The sequence below is a fragment of the Takifugu flavidus genome, chromosome 8, assembly GCF_003711565.1.
Source record: "Takifugu flavidus isolate HTHZ2018 chromosome 8, ASM371156v2, whole genome shotgun sequence".
Classification (NCBI taxonomy): Eukaryota; Metazoa; Chordata; class Actinopteri; order Tetraodontiformes; family Tetraodontidae; genus Takifugu; species Takifugu flavidus.
Genome location: NC_079527.1, coordinates 9,911,182 through 9,935,804, shown reverse-complemented (window position 1 = coordinate 9,935,804; position 24,623 = coordinate 9,911,182). Strand labels below are relative to the sequence as shown.

The 24,623-nt window shown below is 42.3% G+C and overlaps 2 protein-coding genes across 5 annotated transcripts; both read left to right on the top strand.

Moving 5' to 3' along the window:
* The first annotated feature begins 636 nt into the window (after positions 1-636).
* On the top strand, positions 637-13,095 carry LOC130530550 (cytochrome P450 3A30-like). Of its 4 annotated transcripts, none has more exons than XM_057041803.1 (13): positions 637-797; positions 1,763-1,856; positions 1,965-2,017; positions 2,124-2,223; positions 2,304-2,417; positions 2,503-2,591; positions 3,048-3,196; positions 3,278-3,405; positions 3,479-3,554; positions 3,749-3,909; positions 3,989-4,215; positions 4,372-4,534; positions 4,619-5,327. In XM_057041803.1, the coding sequence occupies exons 1-13, from the start codon at positions 727-729 to the stop codon at positions 4,703-4,705; spliced, it is 1,512 nt and encodes a 503-aa protein (XP_056897783.1). In that variant the 5' UTR covers positions 637-726; the 3' UTR covers positions 4,706-5,327. The 4 variants fall into 4 exon arrangements, with proteins under 4 accessions (XP_056897783.1, XP_056897785.1, XP_056897782.1 ...); XM_057041805.1 differs by lacking the exons at positions 1,763-1,856; positions 1,965-2,017; positions 2,124-2,223; ... (7 more) ...; positions 4,372-4,534; positions 4,619-5,327 and adding exons at positions 9,749-9,842; positions 9,936-9,988; positions 10,088-10,187; ... (7 more) ...; positions 12,491-12,653; positions 12,765-13,095 and having other exon boundaries at positions 645-797; XM_057041804.1 differs by lacking the exons at positions 637-797; positions 1,763-1,856; positions 1,965-2,017; ... (8 more) ...; positions 4,372-4,534; positions 4,619-5,327 and adding exons at positions 7,272-7,425; positions 9,749-9,842; positions 9,936-9,988; ... (8 more) ...; positions 12,491-12,653; positions 12,765-13,095.
* Positions 13,096-13,893: 798 nt separating this feature from the next.
* Positions 13,894-24,531, top strand: LOC130530548 (CTTNBP2 N-terminal-like protein). Its single transcript, XM_057041801.1, has 5 exons — positions 13,894-14,045; positions 15,501-15,608; positions 20,960-21,211; positions 21,646-21,753; positions 22,528-24,531. Exons 1-5 carry the CDS (start codon positions 14,040-14,042, stop codon positions 23,806-23,808), a joined length of 1,755 nt encoding a protein of 584 aa, XP_056897781.1. The 5' UTR covers positions 13,894-14,039; the 3' UTR covers positions 23,809-24,531.
* Positions 24,532-24,623: the final 92 nt, after the last annotated feature.

Sequence of the window (24,623 nt, the reverse complement as noted above, 5' to 3'; positions counted from 1 at the left end):
TACTTATGCTTCCATACATTTTAACACACTTAATAGTCTTGTGAAAGACCCAACATAAAAGTCAACACCTATATTAGTTCTAAGTAGACATTTTAACAACATCTTCAATTAGTCGGGTTTCCTTTGAATCGCTATGGCAAAAGAAGTCCACAACAAACTCTGGTTTATATAGATGTCCTCAATTTGCTAGTGAAATCGGAAATTTGATAACAACTCAACAAACTCACGCTCGAATTTCACCTATTTTCATCCCTCACACAACCACCTTTGTTATAGGAGAAAACTTTCCCAGCTCATTGTCCAAAGAGGTTAAAGGTTGACATATTTCCATATTAATTACACCCAACACACACACACACACACACACACACACACACACACACACACACACACACACACACACACACTAGGAACTGTTGGTTTACTTTTCATGCAAACATTCTAAAGTATTGACAACAATCAGACAAGCCATTTTGTCTTTATTTAAATATTAAATACGCCTGTTCTACAACAGAGTGAGCCCTATCTCGGACAGAATAGCCTGATCAGGTTTTTTTATCTGATTTATTTAATGAGAGGAAAAGTCATTTACTAGGTCAAACGTCATTACGCAATTCAAGAGCAGAGGGAGTGGAGTCCTGGCTCTTATGTAAGAGGGGTATTGGTCCGACAACCGTCTGGACTGTGGAGCAGATCCACTTTTTGCTGTGCTCGAACGGACAAGGCATGGATCTACTTCCAAACTTTTCCATTGAAACCTGGACTCTGATTGCTCTTGTCATCACACTCATCACAGTGTAAGTTTGTGCGCCTGGGTTTTTTTTATATATATAATAATAATAAAGGCTTGATGATTTGATTTAGATTCACTCCGTTAAAGTGAGAAAAACCACACGTTCGGCACAGTTTTAAGCTTCTGCTCACTGGGAGAAAAGTTGGAGATCGAATAAAAGTGAAGGGAATAAATAACTGCGTTCATTTCACATCTGCGATTTAAACAATGAACACGATATTTTTTCTTCATTAGGTTTAGAAGTTTTATATATTTAAAAAAAAAAACAGTTTTAAACACATTTTCTTCTAAATGATACATGACGCGTACGTTGTTTGCGTTCAGCCATCGCGACGCTCCTTTGGGAACAGCTTAACACCTGTTTCCGCATTGCTGAGTCATATTCCTTACAATCATTCTATGTGCGCGTATGTGGATGTATGCGCGTGTATTTGCCATGCGTGAAATGTTTTGTCACATTGCGTTGCTGGTTTTATTTGTGTTGTGTTGCTTAGCGTATGAAAAATGCTGTAAAGTTGGTTGAGTGACGATTGTGAGGAAACAAAATCTTGAAAATGATGCAAAGTTCAAAAAAGGGTCGTGATTCTAGATGAACGGCCATAAAAGTCATCTTTTAGTGGATAAACCTTCGGATAAATGTAGTTGAAATAAATGTTCTGATTAATTAATTAACTAATAACCTATATTGACCTATAGGGGGCAACTAATGTTTACTTTATTTCGTAAAGAAAGCAGACAGATGAAAAGATCCCAGTTCATAACCAGAATATAATAATAATCATAATCATAATGAAATTATGATTATTATTATAATGATGATGATGATGATGTAGTGATAAAACAACCTGATGCACCAAATAATTAGCAACATTATTAATTGTGTCTAGAAATTCCAAAAGTGAAAATTAAATAAATGAATAAAGGAAGAGGAAGTGAGTTCAAGCTTTTTTGTCCTGGTTTGAATTCCAGATATGGGTACGCTCCATATGGCTTCTTTAAGAAAGTAGGCATCAGTGGCCCCAAACCATGGCCCTTTATTGGGACATTTTTGCACTACAAAAAGGTGAGCTACATCAGTATTATCTGAACCAAAGAAGCAATCATTTTCAAAACACACAAATCAGTTTTGACTGTCTTTTTTGACGCAATTCATTTTCATTGCACTCTTCAGGGAGTCCACCATTTTGATGAAGAATGCTTCAAAAAATATGGAAAGGTGTGGGGGTAAGTATGTGACTTTTTATGTTTCTTTATCATTAACAAAGAAAACTGCAGTCAGTTTGTGAGAAATGCAACTTCATTTTCATGAAATCTGATATTGTTTTGCAAGCTTGTACGATGGCAGACAGCCTCTGATGTGCATCATGGACACGGGGATAATCAAAACCATCTTGGTTAAGGAATGTTACTCTAACTTCACCAACAGACGGGTAAGAAGGCAAGACTTTATACCATTAATTAACTAATTAATAGGTGTAATTCCAATCTAATGTCAACCTGTTCTGTTCAGGATCTTGGTCTGAACGGACCATTACGTGATGCTGTGTCAGTAACAGAAGATGAACAATGGAAGAGGATCCGGGGAATACTCTCCCCGTCCTTCACCAGTGGACGACTAAAGGAGGTGATTGTTCATTCATAAACTGTGAATTCAAAATACATCCTTTACTCAAATTAGCATTAAAAGAGATCTTTGCCTTGTCCCCTAGATGTACACAATCATGTTGCAGCATTCCAAAAACCTGCTCAATTTCCTGCACAAGAAAGTGGAAGCAGATGAGGTCATCGACGTGAAAGAGTGAGTCTGTTAAGTCAGATGGATCACTTTAATATTACATTGAACAAAATAATTTTTCCTACAAACATTTGGATGGTGGGACCTTTCTGTTGTTTTTGCTTGCCAGAAAACTCCATGTTTTCCTTGTCTTCTTCCGCATATGTCATCTATGGTTTTCCTCAAGGTCTCTTTTCTGGTGGTTTCATACTACAAATATAGTAGTTATAGATAAACCATCTCAGTCTACTCTAACCCATCTAACCTGTGGTCTCCCTCTGAAAAATTATTATTATTATTCTTTGATCTTTTCCATCCTTGTTGCTCCCAGAGAGCACCCAACGACCTTCATCTCTGCCACCTCCAGCTCTTCCTCCTGTTTTATCCTTGTTGTCTCTAAACCATCTACCCATCTGGTCTAAAAATCTTCATTGCCTTCACTGTTGCTGACCTGACGGATATTCTCTTCTCTTTTGGCAGTGTATTTGGACCTTACAGCATGGATGTGGTAACCAGCACTGCTTTCAGTGCAGACATCGATTCCATCAACCATCCCTCTGATCCTTTTGTGGCCAATATTAAGAAGATGGTCAAATTTAACTTCCTAAACCCTTTGCTTATATTTGTTGGTATGCAAAGACATTCAGCATGGATCTCACTTCACCTGTCCTGTGGCCCTGAATTAATTATTTGATTCTCATTTGTTTCAGTTTTGTTTCCGTTCACTCAACCAATTTTCGATAAGGTGGATTTTTCGTTTTTCCCAGCTCATGTGATAGATTTCTTCTATAACTTCCTCAGGCAGATCAAATCAGACCGGAATAAAGACAAAAAAAAGGTAACATTTACTATTAATGTTGGTTTATTGCCAAATGTTTGAGCAGTCAAGGATTTTTGCATCATTTTTGTAGAGCCGAGTGGACTTCATGCAGCTGATGGTGAATGCTCAAATGCAGGAAGGCAATGAAGAGGGTAGCTCACAAAAAGGTAAACAGCCACATCAGGTCAAAGAAATGAACTTGTATTCGTGATAGAGCAATTTGTAAAATGTTGAGTTTAATTTTCAAGTTATTGACCAACAACTTTGGATTTGTGCTCTCATTCTGAAATGAAGAGGAAATGAGCCTCAGTTATCAGCTAAGTTGTATAAGCCCGGTGACGGTGGTGTGTTTATATTGCAGGGCTGACTGATAATGAGATCCTTGCCCAGGCAATGATCTTCATCTTTGCTGGCTATGAAACTACCAGCAGCTCTCTTGGATTTTTGGCCTACAATCTGGCAACAAACCCTAAAATCCAAAAGAAGCTGCAAGAGGAGATTGACAAAACTTTCCCTGGAAAGGTGGCTTGGAGTATTTTTTTTATATTTTGATTTTTCTTGTGCTAGCAACTAAAAGACTTTGTTGTGAATGTTGTTCAAGGTTCGACCAAACTATGATGACCTGATGCAGCTGGAGTACCTGGACATGGTGGTGAATGAGTCAATGCGGTTGTATCCTATCGCCAACCGGTTAGAGAGAATGACAAAGACTTCGGTGGAAATCAATGGTTTGACCATCCCCAAAGGAACTGTGGTGGCTATTCCAGTTTATGCTCTCCAGCGTGACCCTGCTTTGTGGCCTGAACCTGAGGCCTTTAAACCTGAAAGGTAGAGACTTTTACATTGTTTTCACAGCTTTTATTGGTCTTTAACTCCACAAAAATCAGAAAGCACAAGATATCAGTTTAGTAGTCTTATAAAATGACAACTTAAAGTCATTTTGACACAAATGTATTATATAATGTATTCATTCTTCTGTTTAAGGTTCAGCAAAGAGAACAAAGATAACGTAGATCCCTACGCCTACTTACCCTTCGGAGCAGGACCCAGGAACTGCATTGGCAATCGTTTTGCTTTGGTGTTGATGAAGCTTGCCATTGCAGAGATCCTCCAGCACTACAGTTTTGTTACCTGCCAGGAGACTGATGTGAGATGGAATTTAGCTTTCTGACATAGTGACTCTGTCTTGAAAAACTGAAAAATGTATAAGGACATTTTTTTCTTCCCGTAGATCCCGATGGTGCTGGGCAATGAAGGATTTGTCACACCCAAGAATCCCATCAAGCTGAAACTGAAGCTCAGAGATGTGTCAAACTAATTTGTGCTATTTAGAGGGTGTAACATCATTGGCTACTATATGAAAATTAATGGAGAATGTGTACTGCAGCACTAATTTACGCTTTAGCAAATAATTTGGTTTCTTCAATTAAGGAGAAAAGCATTTCAACCAAATATCCTGAAATAATGAAAAGAATGGAACGCACACCACATACACAAAGCAGTTATGATTTCTATTAGTTATCGTGTTGTATTTTGTTTCCATGCATTTATACAAGCTCATTTTTGTAATGACTTTAAGGATGAATAATGAAGCACCTGAGTATGTTGTTCATTTTTCTATAGTGTTGAGTTGCAGTTAATGCACATGTGCACAATACCTGTTGATATTTGTCATATATTCTTTGTTCAATTTTGGACATTTTACAATTTCTGGGTGGATGGGCTTGTTGCTCCAAAAATGGCATTTGAATCCTACCTATTTTTCTGGGCTTTTCACACCCCATAGATTGTTGATTTTATATGGACAGATATTTTATCTAGGGTGAACAATTAATTAGCAATTGTGTTTTATTGTGTCTATCTTCCTGTACAGCATTTTGGAAACCTATGTGATGATTTAAAATTGTGATTTCATAATAAATTCAATTGGATTGGAATAACGATCGCCTCAGCACACCCAGCAGGTCACAGTCATTTGCTATTTAACCAATTAGTGGAAGTGAAACACAACCTTAAACAAGGCAACACAGTAAAATCTTCTTTAAATTGAACTCAAAATACCCGTGTGATTTCTTTTCAAATTAACTTTTGATATATTTATGATAAAAGCTTACAAATTTCCTTTCAGCCAAATAAACCAAACTCAGTTGGTGACCTTATCAATAAAAACCTGTTGACATCAGCTTGAGAGCATCTGGAACAGAGGGGCACCTGAAGGATTTTTTTTTTTACACAGATGAATGTGGTAACATTTAAACGCTTTGTCAAACAATAATTTATTTCCAGTTTCTGAATTTGAAGCCAGAAAAAGCTATATACATTTTTAGGAGGGATTTACAGTATATTTTAAATCTAAGTCTGAACCCTCAACAGTGATCTGAAGTTGTGAGGACCAGCCAAAATGTCCACAATTTCCAACAAAACTCCAAGACTTTTTTTTGTGCTCTACAAAAGACACAATAAAAACAATAAAATTATAAAATCATGAAGATAAAAACACAATAAATGGTAATGCCAACCCAGAAAAAATGTCTTTGCACATAAAATCAACAAACTATGTAGTTGGGAAACCCAAAGAAAATAGTTTGGTTTTAAAAAGAGGTTAAGCAAAAAAAAAAAAAAAAAATAGACAGTAAGGAGGCCTGTCTGGGGAAGAATAATTAGAGATTTTAACATGAATAAAACAATTCTGAAATAAAACAGACAGGTTCAAAAGGTGTGGATTACTGTTTAAAAGAGGTTTCTATTGAAAAAAGTTTTGATTTTTGCCATCTGCTTTATCTGGAAGACACTTTTTTTCAGCAAAGCTTGAATGTTCCTGTCAAATTTAATATCTGCATCCACATTGGCCCTAAGATCACTGTCAATAGGTTTATTGTTCTATGCCAGAATTGACTGGAAAGGTCACAGGAGTGCTTACAATGACCATCACTTCATTATTTTTATCATTAAAATTTCAAAAGTTTCAAAATATCCGGGCCTTAACGTTATGTGAAGTCTTAGGCCACAAGGATCACATAGTGACCAGAATCTGAAAGATCTGAGATCTCCTCTAAGATTTTGGAAATAAAGGACAATTTAGAAATTGGCCTAAAATTTGCAATAACAGCAGGATCCAGTCCAAGTTTTGTTCGGTGGCCGCACAACTTAATGTTTAAAAATGACAGGAACCACCAAAAAACAGACTGCTACTAACGGTGTTGTGTAAACAACAGTGGGGAAAACCTCATAAAGTTGAGGAGGATCAGGGTCATTGGTGAGCCTGATGTATTTAAATTCCCCACAGTCTCCTGCACAAAAAGCAGGGTCGTAGGCTCAAATGAGCAGTGAGCAAACACCGAGGGGTCATAAGCAGAAGGTGCTCTAAATGTCCTGGTAGACGTGAATTTAGTGGTGGAAATAAGAGCAGAATGTTTTCACACAGAGAAGGGAAGGAATCAATCTCCTCAGTTTGGGGTACATTCAGAGCAGAGTTGATCCCTTTAAACAATACACAAAGTTTGTGATAGCTAGAGACAACAATATCAGAGGAATTTCTCCTTTTTTCTTGTTAAGAGGAGTGAAACTCAAGGTTCCGAGTTTTTATTTGTCATAATAATCAATAAACACACTTGCATGAAATGGCAGAAAACTGTCACAAAGGGTCAGGTTATAACCTGTTAAAAATAAATATTGGTAATAGAGTAAATTAATAACAAAATCAAAGCACAGCTATTACAAAATTTTGTTGACCTCTAAATGAAGGCAACTTACCCGGCTTATTCTCCATATAGGTTAAAGGTTTTTGTTTTCTGATTAACTGAAAAGGTACATAAGGAAAAAGTCATTTACTAGGTGAAGTGTCATTACACTATTAAACTATTCACCAGCACAGGGAGTGGACTGGTGACTCTTATGTAACAGAAGTCTTAAATGCAGCAGTGCACGCTGATCAGTCCACATCTCGCTGCGACTGAAGGGACAAGTCATGGATCTTCTGCCGAACTTTTCCATTGAAACCTGGACTCTGCTCACACTTGTCCTCACGCTCATCATAGTGTAAGTGTGTTGGTCTGTTTGTTTTTTAAATAACACAAAGTGTGTTTAGATTTGTTTTGTAGAATTGAGAAACAGTCGATACCGTGCACAGATTTTAGCTCTTGCTTGCTGGAAAGTAAAATGGTAACAGGTTAAAGAAGGAATAAGTTAAAGAATTTCACACATGCAATTTTAATAATACATGAGATGTAGTGTTTTTCACAGTAAAAAAAAAAAAAAAAAGATTACGATATGATATCTGTTATAACATCGTAGGCTACTATTGTAAAAAAACAAAACAAAAAAAAACTGTAGTGTTACGAGCGGTTGTATCAGGACTCGAAAGCAGGCAGGACACAGTGGCGTATCGTTTTCCGAGAAGCTTTATTTAAGTTTATAGAACGTTGTGCAACTCAAAAGGCGTGGAGACCACGACTCAGTTCTTAATCAAAACAAGAAATGAAAACTTACGACAAAAAAATCCCGAGCGGGGTCGAAAGCAGTCCACGAAGGAAAAAGACAAACGATAATCCGATAAACGGGTTCAAAAGTTATCCACGAAGGAAAAAGTCTCACGATAGTCCAGGTGGGTTTAGCCGGGGTATTCCGAAACGGACAAAACACGCCAACGCTGGCCACCCGTGAGAACACTCACCACTGCACCAGTCCCCGGCACCATGGCTCCACCACGCCCCCCGCAGGAGAAACCCTGCAAAAGAGTTCCCAGAAACTGGGAACCTGACATTACACCACCCCCCCCCCCCCCCCCCCCCCACCCCCACCCCCACCACCCCCCCAACGGGCGCCTCGGAGGACCGCGGAGGGCACAGGGAACAGGGGCGGCCCTCCAGGAGACACGAAGCTGGAGCGGCCCTTCAGGAGACACGAAGCAGGAGCGGCCCTCCAGGGTGCAGGGAACAGGGGCGGCCCTCCAGGAGACAGAGCAGCAGGAGCGGCCCTCCAGGAGACACAGAGCAGCAAGAGCGGTCCTCCAGGAGACACAGAGCAGCAAGAGCGGTCCTCCAGGAGACACAGAGCAGGAGCACACAACGAGGGAGACGAACAGACAGCCTCGAGACCACCAGACACACTGACAAGACTAACAGCACAACCACACAACACAAACAGAACACCCTGGCCCAGGGACAGAATCTGGGAGGACGCTTTGCTGCTCTGAACGGGATGGTCAAAAACACGTCTTAATTCTGCCGTAAAAACCGGAAAACTAGAGGACGCGGGGGTCTGGTTCTCCAACACGGCTGTGGCCCATTGCGCCGCTCTCCCAGAGAGTAGGTTCACAATGAAGGCAATCTTTGCCCTGTCGCTGGGGTATGTGAGGGGTTGGAGGTCAAAAACAAGCGAGCACTGGAGCAAGAACGAGGCACACGCACCTGCCTCTCCGGAATACCGCTCCGGGATAGGAAGGTGGGGCTCTCGTGGTGCAGCAGTGACCAGCTGTGACGCGACTCTCGGCGCCTCCGCTGGGGTCGGAGGCGGGGCCTGCTCCGCTCGTCCCAAGGCGAGCAGGTTCGTCACGCTGGCGTTAAGAGTCTGGAGAGTGGTCCAGATGTCGGTAAGGAGCTGGTCGTGTTGACCCAGCAACCTACCCTGAGCCTCCAATGTACGGCGCACTGGTCCGCCGGATCCATGTTGGTTGGCGTGTAATGTTACGAGCGGTTGTATCAGGACTCGAAAGCAGGCAGGACACAGTGGCGTATCGTTTTCCGAGAAGCTTTATTTAAGTTTATAGAACGTTCTTACGTGCAACTCAAAAGGCGTGGAGACCATGACTCAGTTCTTAATCAAAACAGGAAATGAAAACTTACGACAAAAAAATCTCGAGCGGGGTCAAAAGCAGTCCACGAAGGAAAAAGACAAACGATAATCCGATAAACGGGTTCAAAAGTTATCCACGAAGGAAAAAGTCTCACGATAGTCCAGGTGGGTTTAGCCGAGGTATTCCGAAACGGACAAAACACGCCAACGCTGGCCAACCGTGAGAACACTCCATAAATAGGTGGCTTGATTACCGATAGTCTGCAGGTGCACCAGTCCCCGGCACCATGGCTCCACCACGTCCCCCGCAGTAGTAACCCTGCAAAAGAGTTCCCAGAAACTCGGAACCTGACATGTAGTGCACAGCTGGAACTTCTAATCCCAGAAGAAAAAAGCTCAACTGTTGAAATAGTAACAGAAGACCTGGCAACTTTATTTAACTAAATGCAGCACCTTGATGCAATCTTTCTCATGAAAGGCAGGGTACTTTCAGTCACCAATAATAAAACGATAATGGACAAAGAGGAGAGGTCATGTTTTGTTTTTTGTATCTTGTTTTGAATTCCAGATACGGATACGCTCCATATGGCTTCTTCAAGAAAGTAGGAATTCCTGGGCCTAAACCATGGCCATTTATCGGGACGTTTCTGAACTACAGAAGAGTGAGCTGCATCTGTATTATTTGATATGAGCAAGCACTCGTCAGAGTTTTGACTGTCTTTTTTGATACAATGTATTTTCATTGTACTCTTAAGGGAATCCACCATTTTGATGAAGAATGCTACAAGAAATATGGAAAGGTGTGGGGGTAAGCATCTGGCTGTTTATCATTAAGAAAAAAAGTCATATCTTATAGTTTTGCAAGAACTGCAACTTTAATTTATGAAATCTGATATTGTTCTACAAGCTTGTACGATGGCAGACAGCCTCTGATGTGCATCATGGACACAGGGATGATCAAAACCGTCTTGGTTAAGGAGTGTTACTCTAACTTCACCAACAGACGGGTAAGAAGGCAAGACTTTATACCATTAATTAATTATAATCTAACGGCAACTTGTATGTGTTCTGTTCAGGATCTTGGTGTGAACGGACCACTGAGTGATGCTGTGTCAGTAGCAGAAGATGAACAATGGAAGAGGATCCGGGGAATACTCTCCCCGTCCTTCACCAGTGGACGACTAAAGGAGGTGATTGTTCATTCCAAAACTATGCATTTAAAATACATTCTTTACTCAAATTAGCATTAAATGAGATCTTTGCCTTGTTCCCTAGATGTACACAATCATGTTGCAGCATTCCAAAAACTTGCTTAATTTCCTTAACAAGAAAGTGGAAGCAGATGAGGTCATCGACGTGAAAGAGTGAGTCTGCTATTTTGTGGCTCAGATTGATTACTTTTAATATTATATTTGACTTTAATAAAAATTCACAAACATTTGAATGGTTTGATAAACCGTCTCGTCTAACCCATCTAACCTGAGCTGTCTCTCTGAAGAACTCATTCTTGATCTTTTCCATCCTTGTTGCTCCTTGAGAGCACCCAACGACCTTCATCTCTGCCACCTCCAGCTCTTCCTCCTGTCTTATCCTCCATCTGATCTAAAAATCTTCATTGCCTTCACTGTTGCTGACCTGACGGATATTCTCTTCTCTTCTGGCAGCTTATTTGGACCTTACAGCATGGATGTGGTAACCAGCACTGCTTTCAGTGTAGACATCGATTCCATCAACAATCCCTCTGATCCTTTTGTGGCAAATATTAAGGAGATGACCCAATTTAGCTTTCTGAACCCATTAGTTGTACTCACTGGTATGCAAAGACATTCAACGTTGATCTCAGTTCACCTGTCCTGTGGTCCTGTATTAAATACACCTTTCAATTACCTTTCATTTCAGTTCTATTTCCATTCTTGGTGCCAATTTTTAAGAAGATGAATGTCTCCACTTTCCCAGCTCATGTGATAGATTTCTTCTATAACTTCCTCAGGCAGATCAAATCAGACCGGAATAAAGACAAAAAAAATGTAACATTTACTATTAATGTTGGCTTGTTGCCAAATGTTCGGTTTGGGCAGTCAAGGATTTTTGCATCATTTTTGTAGAGCCGAGTGGACTTCATGCAGCTGATGGTGAATGCTCAAATGCAGGAGGACAATGAAGAGGGTAGCTCACAAAAAGGTAAACAGCCACATCAGGTCAAAGAAATGAACTTGCATTCGTGATAGAGCCATTTGTAAAATGTTGAGTTTAATTTTCAAGTTATTGACCAACAACTTTGGATTTGTGCTCTCATTCTGAAATGAAGAGGAAATGAGCCTCAGTTATCAGCTAAGTTGCATAAGCCCAGTGACGGTGGTGTGTTTATATTGCAGGGCTGACTGATAATGAGATCCTTGCCCAGGCAATGATCTTCATCTTTGGTGGCTATGAAACTACCAGCAGCTCACTTGGATTTTTGGCCTACAATCTGGCAACAAACCCTAAAATCCAAAAGAAGCTGCAAGAGGAGATTGACAAAACTTTCCCTGGAAAGGTGGTTTGAAGGTTATTTTTATCTTTAGATTTTTCTTGTGCTAGCAACTAAAAGACTTTGTTGTGAATGTTGTTCAAGGTTCGACCAAACTATGATGACCTGATGCAGCTGGAGTACCTGGACATGGTGGTGAATGAGTCAATGCGGGTGTTTCCTATTCTCAGTCGGTTAGAGAGAATGACAAAGACTTCTGTGGAAATCAATGGCTTTACCATCCCCAAAGGAACTGTGGTGGCTATTCCAGTTTATGTTCTCCAGCATGACAAGGCTTACTGGCCTGAGCCTGAGGCCTTTAAACCTGAAAGGTAGAGAACTTGTAAAGACAATTTGTTCCTAAATATGCCTAAATGGCATTATTTTTGCCATCCCTCTTTTCTAAAATCACAAATTACAGGGGAATCATTCTGTTTTCTTCAGCTAATGACAACTAATGACAGGTTGATGTGCATTTCTCCTTTTTCTACTGCTTCTCCCTTTGTAATGTTGCACTTCTCTGAACCTCCTTGGTGAGAGGCAGGGTACATTCTGCACAGGTCATCAGGCCACCCTAATCCTAAACTATAACCATGACTTATCTAGACCTCGAATACCTCAGAAGGTACTGAGTTCCTGGGTCAGGGACTTTCTGTATAGTTAATATCAAACACCATACAGAAATATCCATGACCCCCAGGAACTCAGTACCTTCTTGCTGTGAGGGGGCTGGGCCAACCACTGCACCATTATACCACCCTGATTTGAGGTAAATTGATGCAACTATTGTTCTTTTTTTAGGTTCAGCAAAGAGAACAAAGATAACGTAGATCCCTACGCCTACTTACCCTTCGGAGCAGGACCCAGGAACTGCATTGGCAATCGTTTTGCTTTGGTGTCGATGAAGCTTGTCATTGCAGAGATCCTCCAGCACTACAGTTTTGTCCCCTGCAAGGAGACTGATGTGAGAAGGAATATAGCTTTCTGAAATAGTTACTTTTTATCTTGCAAATTTAAAATGTAGGTAACGTTATTGTAAAAAGATATATGAAACCACTTTCTTTTCTTTCCACAGATCCCGATGGTGCTGAACACTGAAGGATTGGTCGCACCCAAGAACCCCATCAAACTGAAACTGAAGCCCAGAGCTGTGTCAAGCTAATTTTTGTCACATAGAAGGGCTAACATTGGATGCAGATCTAATCGACCCAAACTGCTTCCTATTTACTGTATATTGCACACTGGATTTCTGTTTTAGATAAAACATACACTTTTTTAATTACAAGGGAAAAACATTGAACCACATAACCTAAATTAACAAACCACTGAATATGTCCTTTAATTTCAACATGCCTGTTTTTATGACTTTTATGGTGCTGTGATTAAAAAAGTGAATAGCTAATTCATCATTTGTTCAACAGTGTTGCTTTTTAGAACATGCGCACGCCATCACTTTTAATGTTTTTCTTCAGACATTTAACAATTGATATTTGCCTGTGATGGTTTCTGACTTCAGCTCATCACTCAGTAAAACATATGACAAGTAGCAGTGAAAAATGTCAAATTTAACAGATTCCCTGAGATGGTTAAGTGATTCACAATGTCAGAAGATGAACTAATGTCAGTCAGTGAGCTGTGGTCCTGACCCCATCAGACAGCACAAAACTGTCATGAGACATTGAAGTCACTCTGAAGTGCTTGTGACAAAAACCAGACTAGTATAAATGGCAAATATGCTGAAATTAGATTAAATTGACTTTGGGAACATGGATCGTTCCAGAGGAACTGATCCATGTTTAGTTTCTTGTTATTGTTCTGAAGTCATTTGCACCATTCTAGACGTTTCTTGCTGCGATGCTGTCGTTTAACCAATGAGGGGAGGTGAAACACAACTTTAGAAACAAAGTACGATCTTACGACCTCTCGTCCTCGCACTCGTGTTTTATAACTGTCACACACGGTTTGCTCAAAACTAATATGGGCATAGTTAGGACAAAAACATTAAAATCAAATAAACTGTTTTATGCTTCTACGTCAACTAAACCGCATGGGCTGAACAAAATCGTCAAACCTAAAAAAGAAATCAAAAGTGGACGTCCTAAACAAAGAGGTTTACCCCACTGCGTCGGACACGCCCATGTACCCGCCCTTATGCAGAAGCTCGAAAACCATTGGCCAGATTGTGAAGCAACGCCCCTTTGATTGGCTGGCGACCTCGTCACTAAACGTCTGTTGTTCACGCTGGCACCAGCGCGAGAGCGTCAGTGACAGAGGGGCGCCTTGATTCATCCTCGCGTGGAGCCTCGTTTTTGGAATCCGGAGAACAATTAGGACCGCAGGCAGAGCGCGCATGAAGGTACGTTTACACGGAAGGACGCTAGAATGGGCGAACCTTTCATTTAACTATTGTTTCTTCAGTTATCTGCAGCCCAAAAAGTATATAAACACCCCAGTCCTTAAGAGGGCTTTACCTTTTATTGTTAAAAGGAACTTAGATTATTTTAGCGAAATGACAAATCTTCAATACCGTGGCTGAGATGGCATCAGACAGTCAAAATAAGCTTCAAAATGGCTAATTCATGAGTCTTGAGAACGATTTGAGTTCAGTTCCAGGCTAATGGGTGTGTATACTTCAGTTTATGTTGATGCATTATTGATTTTGTCATTATCACGCCGGTCAATCGATAAATGTAATGGATGTTCCGCGTTTATGGCTATTTTACATTCAGAATTTGAGCTGTACGTAGCCAACCTGAATAAGAATGGCAGTATTGTGTCAGACAAAGGCCCGGACAGCAGGTGGATGTTCCTCAGCCACTGCTCTTATTTACTGCTTTGCACACTGAGTCTGGTGGGCAGAATAGCACAGCTCTTTCCACGTTTGTCACTTAGGGTCAATCAAATTTCACTCTATTGTGACTTAATTAGGAAGACACGGAACAGAAATATGTAGATGTACAGAAATAAGATCATATTTGCAAGACCAGCACTTGCTAATTTGCATGATTGTACCATCCCATCACAAGAAGTGTTTAAGCTCGGCATCAAAAAGCCTCTCTGGCATCCTGTAACTTAAAACCATGCAGAACCAGGGACTCACTTATGACTGACAATTCCCAGGGTGTGGGAATCCTTGGAATGCTGCAATGATTTTCCCAGATTGACAGGCATCGGCACCACAAGCCACACTAATAGTAAAATTCACAATCATTTAAATATGCTGCGATCGTATGTAAAGTTGATAGCTGCCCAAACATTCATGCTGTGTTGCTTTACCTTAAATATGTGGCCACAGACAGCATGCAGGAATTTACACATGTCTCTGTGATAATAACAGTGCTTTGCTACTGGAAAGGAGAAGAGGAGTGTTTTCAAACACCTAGGTGGCTTCATAATCATTAGTATTTCAGAACATCTCCATTAATCTGCCACCATTGTGGCACCCATCGTTATGCATCTTGTAAGCATCATTAAAAAAGTTTTTGGTTTAAAGCCTTCTGCTTGAGCTCTGTGAAGTATGACACAGTTATGTTGTAGTAATGCATTCACTGAGGATAGCAACAAAATAATAGGCGAGACAATTATTCTCAGGCGCCTATTAAATCAACATGCAGATATACGGTACTAAAGATTTCCTTTATGTTAATGTTAGCATACCCCATTGAGGCTACAAATGGGACAGCCAAGGCTTACATCAGCTCTATACCATTTTATTGCAAAAATGCTGCATTGGCATGTTACTGTGATAATACACATACATTCATTTTACATGACTGGATTAATTATTATGCTGTAATTCATTCTGTTTTAGGATGAGAAGATGAACATTGAGGCTCTGAGCAGAGCTGAGCTGCTGACTCTGCTGAGTATCTTGGAAGGAGAACTGGAAGCCCAGGATGTTGTCATACATGCCCTCAGAGTGAGTTAGAAATGATGGGATCTCTCACTCAAAGCCATGACCTATCCACACCAAAATTAACTTGTTTCAGGATTACACCCTCAAAAAGAATGTGAACTAACAGGGAGGTAATGTATAAACAGGAAACAGAGCCAGTAAAGACAATGGCACAGGAGATATTCGGTTTCCTGTGCATTTCATTCCATCAGAGTGCCAGCTGTGCTGCTGCTCAGCTTCCTTGATATTCTGGCATTTTGAATTTTCACTCTTTCATTATTCAGATTTGGCTACACCCAATCTACTCTATGTTTAGATGTGTTTACCGGGTGCAGAAGCCCTCTTGAAATCTGAGCAAAAAAGGAGCTCAAACGTGTTTAAGGATAGGTGGAATAACTGTCAGGCCACTCATCGATATAGCAGCCCCTCCGTGTAGCTCTAAAATCTTCAATGAATGTCTGAACTGGTGATCAAAATAGTGAGTGTTATAGCAACCATAATGATAATGGAGCTTATCCAGCAAGAAATTGAGGATACTGGGAAAATTTCAGCTGCCAAGGCCCAGAGGGGGAAGCCACGCCAACCACAACAACTCGCACGCAGACTTCAAACCCAGCCTCATGCTGATTTATCACCTCAGGAAAACTCGCCGCTTCATTGTTCGTGCAGTCTGAGTTCCAGCGTAAATTTATGTCCCTGCTTATAGGGCTCTTCCCATTTTCCTTGATTTTTCCACATTTTTCGACACACGCTACCGCATCGCGGCTAGAGGGTCGAGTCTGTATGTGTGTGTGGTTGGGGGGGGGGTGTTTCATCTTTGCGTGTGATCCTTATCCTGTTTGTACATGCACACGCACTGTTTACTGTAGAGCGAATGTACAGAAGAGTAAGTTCAAATCGGCAACTTCCCCTGTTTTCACTGGGGAGCCGTGCACTGGTTTTTTGACCAGAGCAGGACAGTGTGAGACAACAGGTTAACGTAGCCAATATAAAGTTGTGAGTCTACATGTTTTTCTACTGCGTATCAGCATGATCCCAGGGATGCCTTGAGATCACCCCGGACAACCGCGTCTGTGTGCTTGTAACCCTTTCTCCACCCTGAGCCCAGCAGCTTTATTGCAAACCCGGTTACAGCCTTCGCTTCCTTTGGAGTTGGTGTTACTTGCCTGTGCACATTCTTAATTGCAGTCGCCTCGGTTGTCATCACAAAGGTCACAGATGAGCAATTTTACTAGAGGGAACATTCCTGAGAAGATGGATAATGGATTTCTGCAGGAGTGGCATTTGTTTTGAACTGATCAATACATCTGTGTTGAAACCAGTGTTATTAATCCTTTTCCACTGAAAGGACAATTAGGAATGTGCGCACAGAGAATAAATGTGAGAAGATGAACTTCTCTCTGCTTTCTTAAACACCTGGTGATGTGAATACTGAACCAGGATGTCAGTGTTTGAAAGTATGACTCAGCCCTTAGCTGACCATTTTGGTCCAGTCAGGATGTGTCTGTGCTCAAAACGTGGCGGACTTTCTCGGCAGGGCCGGTTTTTTGTTTTCCACATGATGTCATGTCCGATACCCAAAGTGCTTTGTCTATTTTCTGCAGCAGTCACATGATTTCCAGCTAAAACAATAAGCCTCCTTTCAGATACGATATTGCGTAATGCATAAAAGAATCCCCAGACTAGTTGCGACATGTTTTTGAGATGGCTGAAAGGAAAATGGGATTAAAAAGATCACACATCCAATGAATAATTACTATAACACAATGTCTTCAGTGTAGTGCTGGGAGCGAGCTCCTGGACCGGAAAAATGCCCAATTACTCTGAAATAGCCCTTCTAATGGAGCACCTGCTCACCACCGTTGGCGGCAGCATTTGCTAAACATTACCCGGAAGTCTCGGCTTATTGCACCATATTGGACCATAAAGTAGTGAGGTTTTGTGTCTCTGCAGTTGTGTGGGTGAGGGGGGGAGGACACAGCTTAAACCTCAAACACACCTTTGCTTACGCTTGACTGGAAAGAAATCACAGCTCTTCAACCTTTCCCACTTTTGGCACAACAGAGGCTCCCAACGCCAGGGACCAGTCTGGGGCTTTAGGGTGAAGTCTGCAGCAGTCACGGTCTACCTCACCTGGACAAATGAATCTGTGTAACATTAACTGAGTCAACCAATGTGAACTTGTGTGTGTGTTTTTTTTTTAATTCATTCATTTTTCTTTATGGCTTTTTAAAAAGGGAAAACAAGTCTGCAGGTCCTTCTTTTGCATTGTGTTCTGTTATAGCTGACTCCATAGTTCCAATTAATTATGCATCCTTGGGCTAGTATGTCAGATGTTCTGTTGAGTTCAACTTTGGGATTTGGAAACTAACTGCAAATGAATTGAATTGTGAAGAAAGACCGATAGGTAGCTCACAAAAGTCAGAGCTGACTCATGTCTCCAATCCAATGACATTTATAAATACGTATTTTAAAAGGTGACAGATGACAGAAAATCTGTATAAACTGAAGTAAATTGGTGAAGCCAGCAGTTCTATTTCCTAATCGACCAGTCTAGTCGTGGAGAAACTGGCTATAAAAAGCTGTGTTTCCGCAGCTTTGTTGGCAGCTGCTTATTTTGCTCATCGTAGAAGAACCACGATGGTATGCTATTTATTTTCTTGTCAAGGTTATGAAATGTAATTGTGGAGTGTTTGACATGTCGCAGTGGAAAGTTTCAACCCGCTGGAGTACAGAGAACCTCTCCTCATGAGTCTTTGTCACATAAAGTCGGATACAAGTCGGGAAAATACCACGACAGCGTAACTGCGAAACCCCAAGAGGCACATTTAAATGCTGTGTTTTACAGTTCTGGCAGGTTTGGTCCTGCTATCCTAATTGTCTTTTTTGGGTCTATAGCTCCTCTCCAGAAGAGCAGTCTAATCCACCAGGAATGTATATGTTTCCTCAAACCCCCCACTGCAAATCCTCAGGATTTGAAATGCTGTGCTGGAGATGGACAGTTATGGATTGTATCCACTGTATTTCGTCAGGGATACTTTATATACGTGGTTCCTTTTTTTTAAGTATTTTTGTTACAATACATGGATTTTTTCATCACAGACAGCATTTTAATTCCATTGTAGCTCACCTGTATATGTTTAGAGATATGCATATAGTAACCCACGCCAGCTCCCAAGCTTCATTGTGAGGGCGTCTCTGCAGGACTGTGGAAATCCGACTCGCCTCCTCTCCCCAGCTCACACAATGACACGATTGTGCCCTGAGGCTAGTGTCTGACAAACTTCTTCCAGGTGAAACCTTAAAGTTTGTCTCTCACACCTGATTAGACCTGCAGGAATAAAATGGTGAGATGCAGTGATTCTCTCGAGACACCAATGATGCGTTTCCAAAAATGTCAGTCAAAAGTCAAAGGCTCACAAATACATAAATACTAGTTGTGCAGAAGTTGTTTTTGTCCTAAAACTCCAAGGCAGGAGTTAAGATTTTGACCCCATTGTGATGTTAATTGCATGCTAATGCAGCATGTTAAAGCATATCTCATTAGGAAACCTGCAGTGAATAACCATCAGTTTTGATTTTATGGTTGTTTTTGTGTTGATTTTAAAATCCTCAGACTATCGGTAAATCTTGGCCGTGATGGTGGTGAAAAGGGCAGTCCTCTGTCACGTTGTGTAACTTCTGTGTTGTGGATGTGACGATGCAAAACTCAGTTGCTTCTTGAAGCAAATGTTTAATACGAAGGAGTAGAAAATCTATTAATAGCATAGTTTAATCCCTCCCAGGGCCTGAGCAGCAGTCATCAGTGGCTGGACATAAAGAGAGGAGAGCTGAGGAGATCTTGGCTCGTTGTGTCCTCTCATAAAGGCAAGCACACCCTATTATTATGATCGGGAGTATCCCAAGAAAACCATAGAAGAGGCCATAGGCTAGGACACACACACACACACACACACACACACACACACACACACACACACCACACACACACACACACACACACACACACACAGAGTCCACTCTCAGAATTGCCCAAAACCGTCTGTCTAAACAGCCATTTAGCTCAGGAAAGGCATTTAACCCTGAATCCTGAAGAAGAAGCGACTCCAAAGGCCTGCACAGTAACACATGCATGGAACTGCAAGTAAACATGCACACAATGCTTAGACACACCTACTTTTACATTCTCAGAAACAAAGACATTCTGCACACATTCATTCTTTTGGGTCATCCATGAATGCGCGAGACCGGAGGCATTGAAACAGAGTCTTTGTTGGAGTCCTGTAATCTCTTCACTGAGGGTCACATTCTTTGTTCAGCGAGGGAATGAGCCTCAAATACAGACTTCTTCCTTATGCCTAAAGGGTGTGTGTGTGTGCGTGTGTGTGTGTGCTGGCAAAGTCAGAGTGCATGAGAAAAAGAGGCTGATGGAGAGGTAGACATGAGAGATTTGTTTTCTGCAAAGTGATGATGAATTGGCAGAAGAATGCGGTGCCATGCATGTTTGGGCAGGGGGCCAGCGGGGGCCACAGATACGGGGGTGTGTGATGAGGGCTGCGAGACAGTGATGGGCCCTGAAGACACGTGGAGTGAACTCTGCGGCATGTGCTTACATCATCGCTCAAGCACACAGAACTCAGACATACTAAGTGTAACCCCCCACCCCTGTGTCCTGCAGTGAGACGTGATACTGTTTTCCATTATTTCCTGCTTTTTTGGGGGTTAAAGCTTGAAATTAGTCAAGCACTCTGTTTAGACCCAAGTGTGCTATCACTTTATTCTGTCAGTCTAACTTCAGTACATGATGACATCATCACAGCTCAGTATATGTATGTGTGTGTTTCAGATTTCATGGTCTGCTCCTTCACCCCTTCTTCCCTGGGGAGGAGTTAACATCTGCTTATGTTAGAGGGGGGTGATTGCACAGCCTCACCTCTTTGTGTTTGGGTTGAGAGGAAGACCATCTGCTAATACTCACTGACAATAACATCACACATTTCCTGGACACATACAAAATTGGATTTCTGGTGCTGTAACACACACACTTGACCCCAATGGTTAGTTTTCAGAGTGTGTGTGTTCTGAAAAACACTAATGTATTAACTTCTATATTTCTTAGCACATTTACCCCGGTAAACACCTTTAATGAAAGGCTACATGCATATTTTGCATTTTACAAGCTTAAACATGCGGCATGGAATTTCTGCATCGTCACCTTGTAAGAGTTGAGTACATTATAATCTGAGGCACAACTGCGTATTTCCAGTTCAGCACGATCAGCTTCCAAACTATTTGTGAGGTCAGATTTAGTATTTAAGTGAAGTACGCACAGGAAAACAAAGCATTACTCTCCTTTATTTGTGTTTATCCATCAGGCTCAGCAGAGAGATGCTTTCATTCAGGAACGTTATGGCCAGTACGACCTCAGCGATCCATTCCTGGCTCTGCAGCGGGACAGCGAGTCAGAGGAACGGCAGAACATGCTCAGCTGCTCTCCTGTGCACCCGCAGGGACGGGCGGTGGGTCCGAACCCGCTGGCGGTGCTCAAACTGGTGATGGCTCACTGCAAAAGGATGCAGGAGAGGATGATGGGGCAGCTAGCTGCTGCTGAGAACAGACACAAAAAGGTAAGTCAGGGAGACCTACCTTTTTGGCACAACAGTGAGGGACGGTCTTAACCTCAGTACTCATCTATTGACACATAGACCTTAGCCACACCCTGGGGGAATGTAGTGCTTTATCAAGGTCCAGCTCAAAGTCTGAGAGTTTATTGGAGTCTCAAAGCCTGAGTGAACGGTTTGGACAACAGATGAAATCTGATTCCCACTGTCAGGACTCTAGTGTGGCATAAAACCATCATAAAAGAAGCCAAAGCCAAATGTAGTCAATGATATTTACTGTTACATTTTGACTGCATCAGAAATGTGCCAGAAATCACATTAAATGTCAAGCAGCAATAGTATATTATTGTTTGCTACTGTAGCACATTGTAAGGGACCTTTTTACTTGCTACAGAAATGTTCGGGATATGTGATATTTTTTCGTTCTTTATGTTTAACAGATGATCGCTGAATTGGAGCAGGAGAAAAGACGAAGTGCTCAGGTCTCTGCACACTGTGACGATTTCACCTCGCTGCTGCAGACAGAAAGAGACAAACTGCTGCAACAGGTGTGGGAAAAAAAAGAAAAGTCAAGCCAGAGTTCTCCTGCTAACAAATGAGCACATGGATGTTTCTGCTTCTCTTCCACTGCCTGTATGGTGCCAGTGGAAGCTGTGATTTCAAACTTAGCAACTGGGCCGTTGAGTGCCAGTTGTGTAACCGTGCAGGGTGGAGAGGACCTGCCCTGTTCAAACACAGGCACATGGCTGTTCAATAGGAAACGAGAGGAAGAGGCCATTGTTTAGTTGTCCAGCAGGCTTTACAGCCACAGGAAACCTGAGATAATGGATGTCCGTGTTCAATGCAAGGTCAACATATGCTCACACAGCGTGAGCACACAGTCAGCCCCTGTAAAAACGTTCTCCAGGAGCCTTATGTAAAAAGGAGCTCCTCAGTGTCTCCCAGGCTTTCCGGCCTCTGTTGTTTTTCTTCTCTGTATACATTAGATTATGATCCTACTCCTATTTCTCTTGCTTAGTCATCGGAACTTTGAAGCAGCCCACGCGTCCTGCGATGACCTCATGACAACCTCGGCTTTCTTTAAACAAATTTGACCAGAAAATATCTCATTTCCGACATCAGAAATGCTTCCTTGCAGTCCCTGTTGGTCGGTAGTTTATTATAGTTTAGTTTATTGAAATCGGAGGTCTAATATTAAACATTTTTAATGTGATCATGTCTGTAAGGTATTTACAGTCTGTCGGGTTTGACCTGTGTTTGCCCTCTTGTGGCAAACTAAGGAAACACTTCTTCACATGCGTATTTTTCTCCCTGTCCTTCAGTTGGAGACGGAGCGTGCCGCTTTTGACAGGTTAGAGAAGGAACAAGCACAGACGGTGAATGAGGTGGAGGAGTCCCTGTCTCAGCAGCAGCAGCTCTCCTCAACTCTGACCCTGGAGTTGCAGAAAGCCAGCAGCCTGGCCCAGGAGGAGGCTCAGAAGGCCTCCCGACTTCACACCTTGCTTCAAGAGGAGACCAGTGCCTTCGAGAGACTGCAAGGCCTTCTTGAAGATGAGAAGAAGCGGGTGGCCCAGGCAGAAGCTGCCACTGAGAGGCAGTTGGCTGAGTTTGACACAGAACGTGAGCAGATGAAAGCCCGACTCGGCAAGGAGGAGAGACGGAATAGGGAGCTTGAGATGCAGCTGGAAGAGCTGAGGAAGACTTTGACCGATCCTGGGAGATGTAAGCAGGTAAAGGAACCTGAGTCAGAGGTGAAGGAGTCATTTCCAAAGCTGAAGATGGTGTCCACCTCTGTACAAACTGATTTCGATGGGAAGACTCTCACCTCTAAGTCCACCTCAGTGTCAAAGGTCAATGGGTGTAAGGCTCATAGAGAGACAGATGTGACACAGGAGGACAAAGTAGCAGAAAATGGAGTGCTGCTGGAAAATGGAGGAGGAGCACCTCTGCAATCACCTCCTCATCCTCATCCTCAGTCTCCCTCCAGCACTGCCTCCTCTTCCCTCTCTTCTTCTCCCCTTTCCTCCCCTATCCTCACCAAGCGCCTGGGCAGCCCAGGCTTCCATCAGTCCGCCTATCAGGCTGGAGTCAATCAGCGCTTCCAGGCAGCCAGACACAAGTTCCAGAGCCAGGCCGAGCTGGAGCAGCTGCAGCAGCACGGCGGGCCTCTCTCCCCTAGGGATCTCTCACCCACCACCTCCATCCCTCCCCCGCCCGAGCACAGCGCAGCAAAGCAGCTGGCCCGCAACACTGTAACACAGGTGCTGTCCCGCTTCACCAGTCAACAGGCAGGTGTCAAATTGGCACCCATCAGCAACTCTCCCTTTGGCACGGACTACCGCGCCGTAGCCGCGTCCCCTACCGGATGTAGGTCACCTTCCGCAGGACCCCTGTCCCCAGGGATCCGCTCCCCTCTCCCCCCTCGCTCAGAAAGGACACATCCTCCGCTGACCCCTCCTAAGAAGCCAGGCGTGAGCCCCCCTCCGGGATCCCCGAGTCATTCCTCTCGGACCAGCGCATTCCCAGAGTTGACGGGAACCTGCGGACACAGCGGGCAGGAAGAAGCCAAAGAGCCCGACCTGCTGGTGTCCTCCAGCAGCTAACTGACTGAGCCACATCCGAGCTGCTGGTTACTTCATTATTCATCTTTTCTGACCATTATAGCCGCACCACTGCACTATAAAAGGCACGTCTGTCCCTTCCACTGCACCTCTTCATCCACAATGAATGACAGTTTAAAGGACTACGTAAAATGTAGCATGAGATTTGATTTCTTAAAATTTCTTTTTACATTCCAGTTTTTTTAAATGCATTTTAATGTTTAGAAAAAAAAGATATTATTGATCATTTTCCAGTTGAATTCTTTATCCAATGCAATTTAAAAAAAAAGATTTCACAGCACAATTGCGAGCCCTTTAAATGTATGCTCATGCACTAGAATATCAGAAATGTACAGCTATCGTCACTTCTTCATAGTAACTTCTTGTTCCAATATTTCTTTATAAAAACACAGATCACAGTGGGGAAAGATATTTGAAAAAGCCATCATTTACTGTACTTTGAGCGCATGCTGTTTTCTCCTCATGGCTTCACGATGAATATGTCGGGTCAGGGAGTTCAGTTCACTCCCTCTTCTGCTCTGTAATGGAGGAAACGCTGATAAGCCTCATGATGACACCAGTGAAGATTATGGGGAGTAGATCTGAACATTTCAACTGTGACTGTTGTGCCGTTTTATCTCGTGTCTCATCGGATGTTTGAGCTTTTAGGCTTTAAAATCAGTTGATTTATCTTAGACAAACATTAAACCAGAAAGATCCATGCTGTGTGTTTGTCTGGACAATGTTTCTGTCACCTAAATATGCAACATGTGGTACTTTCAATAAAACGTACACGGTGCGCGAAGCATGAGACGTAA

Coding starts and splice junctions, on each gene's coding strand:
- LOC130530548 (XM_057041801.1), top strand. Junction 21,212..21,645: donor CTGAGAACAGACACAAAAAG/GTAAGTCAGGGA, acceptor TATGTTTAACAG/ATGATCGCTGAATTGGAGCA. Junction 21,754..22,527: donor GAGACAAACTGCTGCAACAG/GTGTGGGAAAAA, acceptor CCTGTCCTTCAG/TTGGAGACGGAGCGTGCCGC.
- LOC130530550 (XM_057041802.1), top strand. CDS start 7,355: ATGGATCTTCTGCCGAACTTTTCCATTGAAACCTGGACTCTGCTCACA. Junction 9,843..9,935: donor CGTTTCTGAACTACAGAAGA/GTGAGCTGCATC, acceptor TGTACTCTTAAG/GGAATCCACCATTTTGATGA. Junction 10,994..11,079: donor CCCATTAGTTGTACTCACTG/GTATGCAAAGAC, acceptor CTTTCATTTCAG/TTCTATTTCCATTCTTGGTG.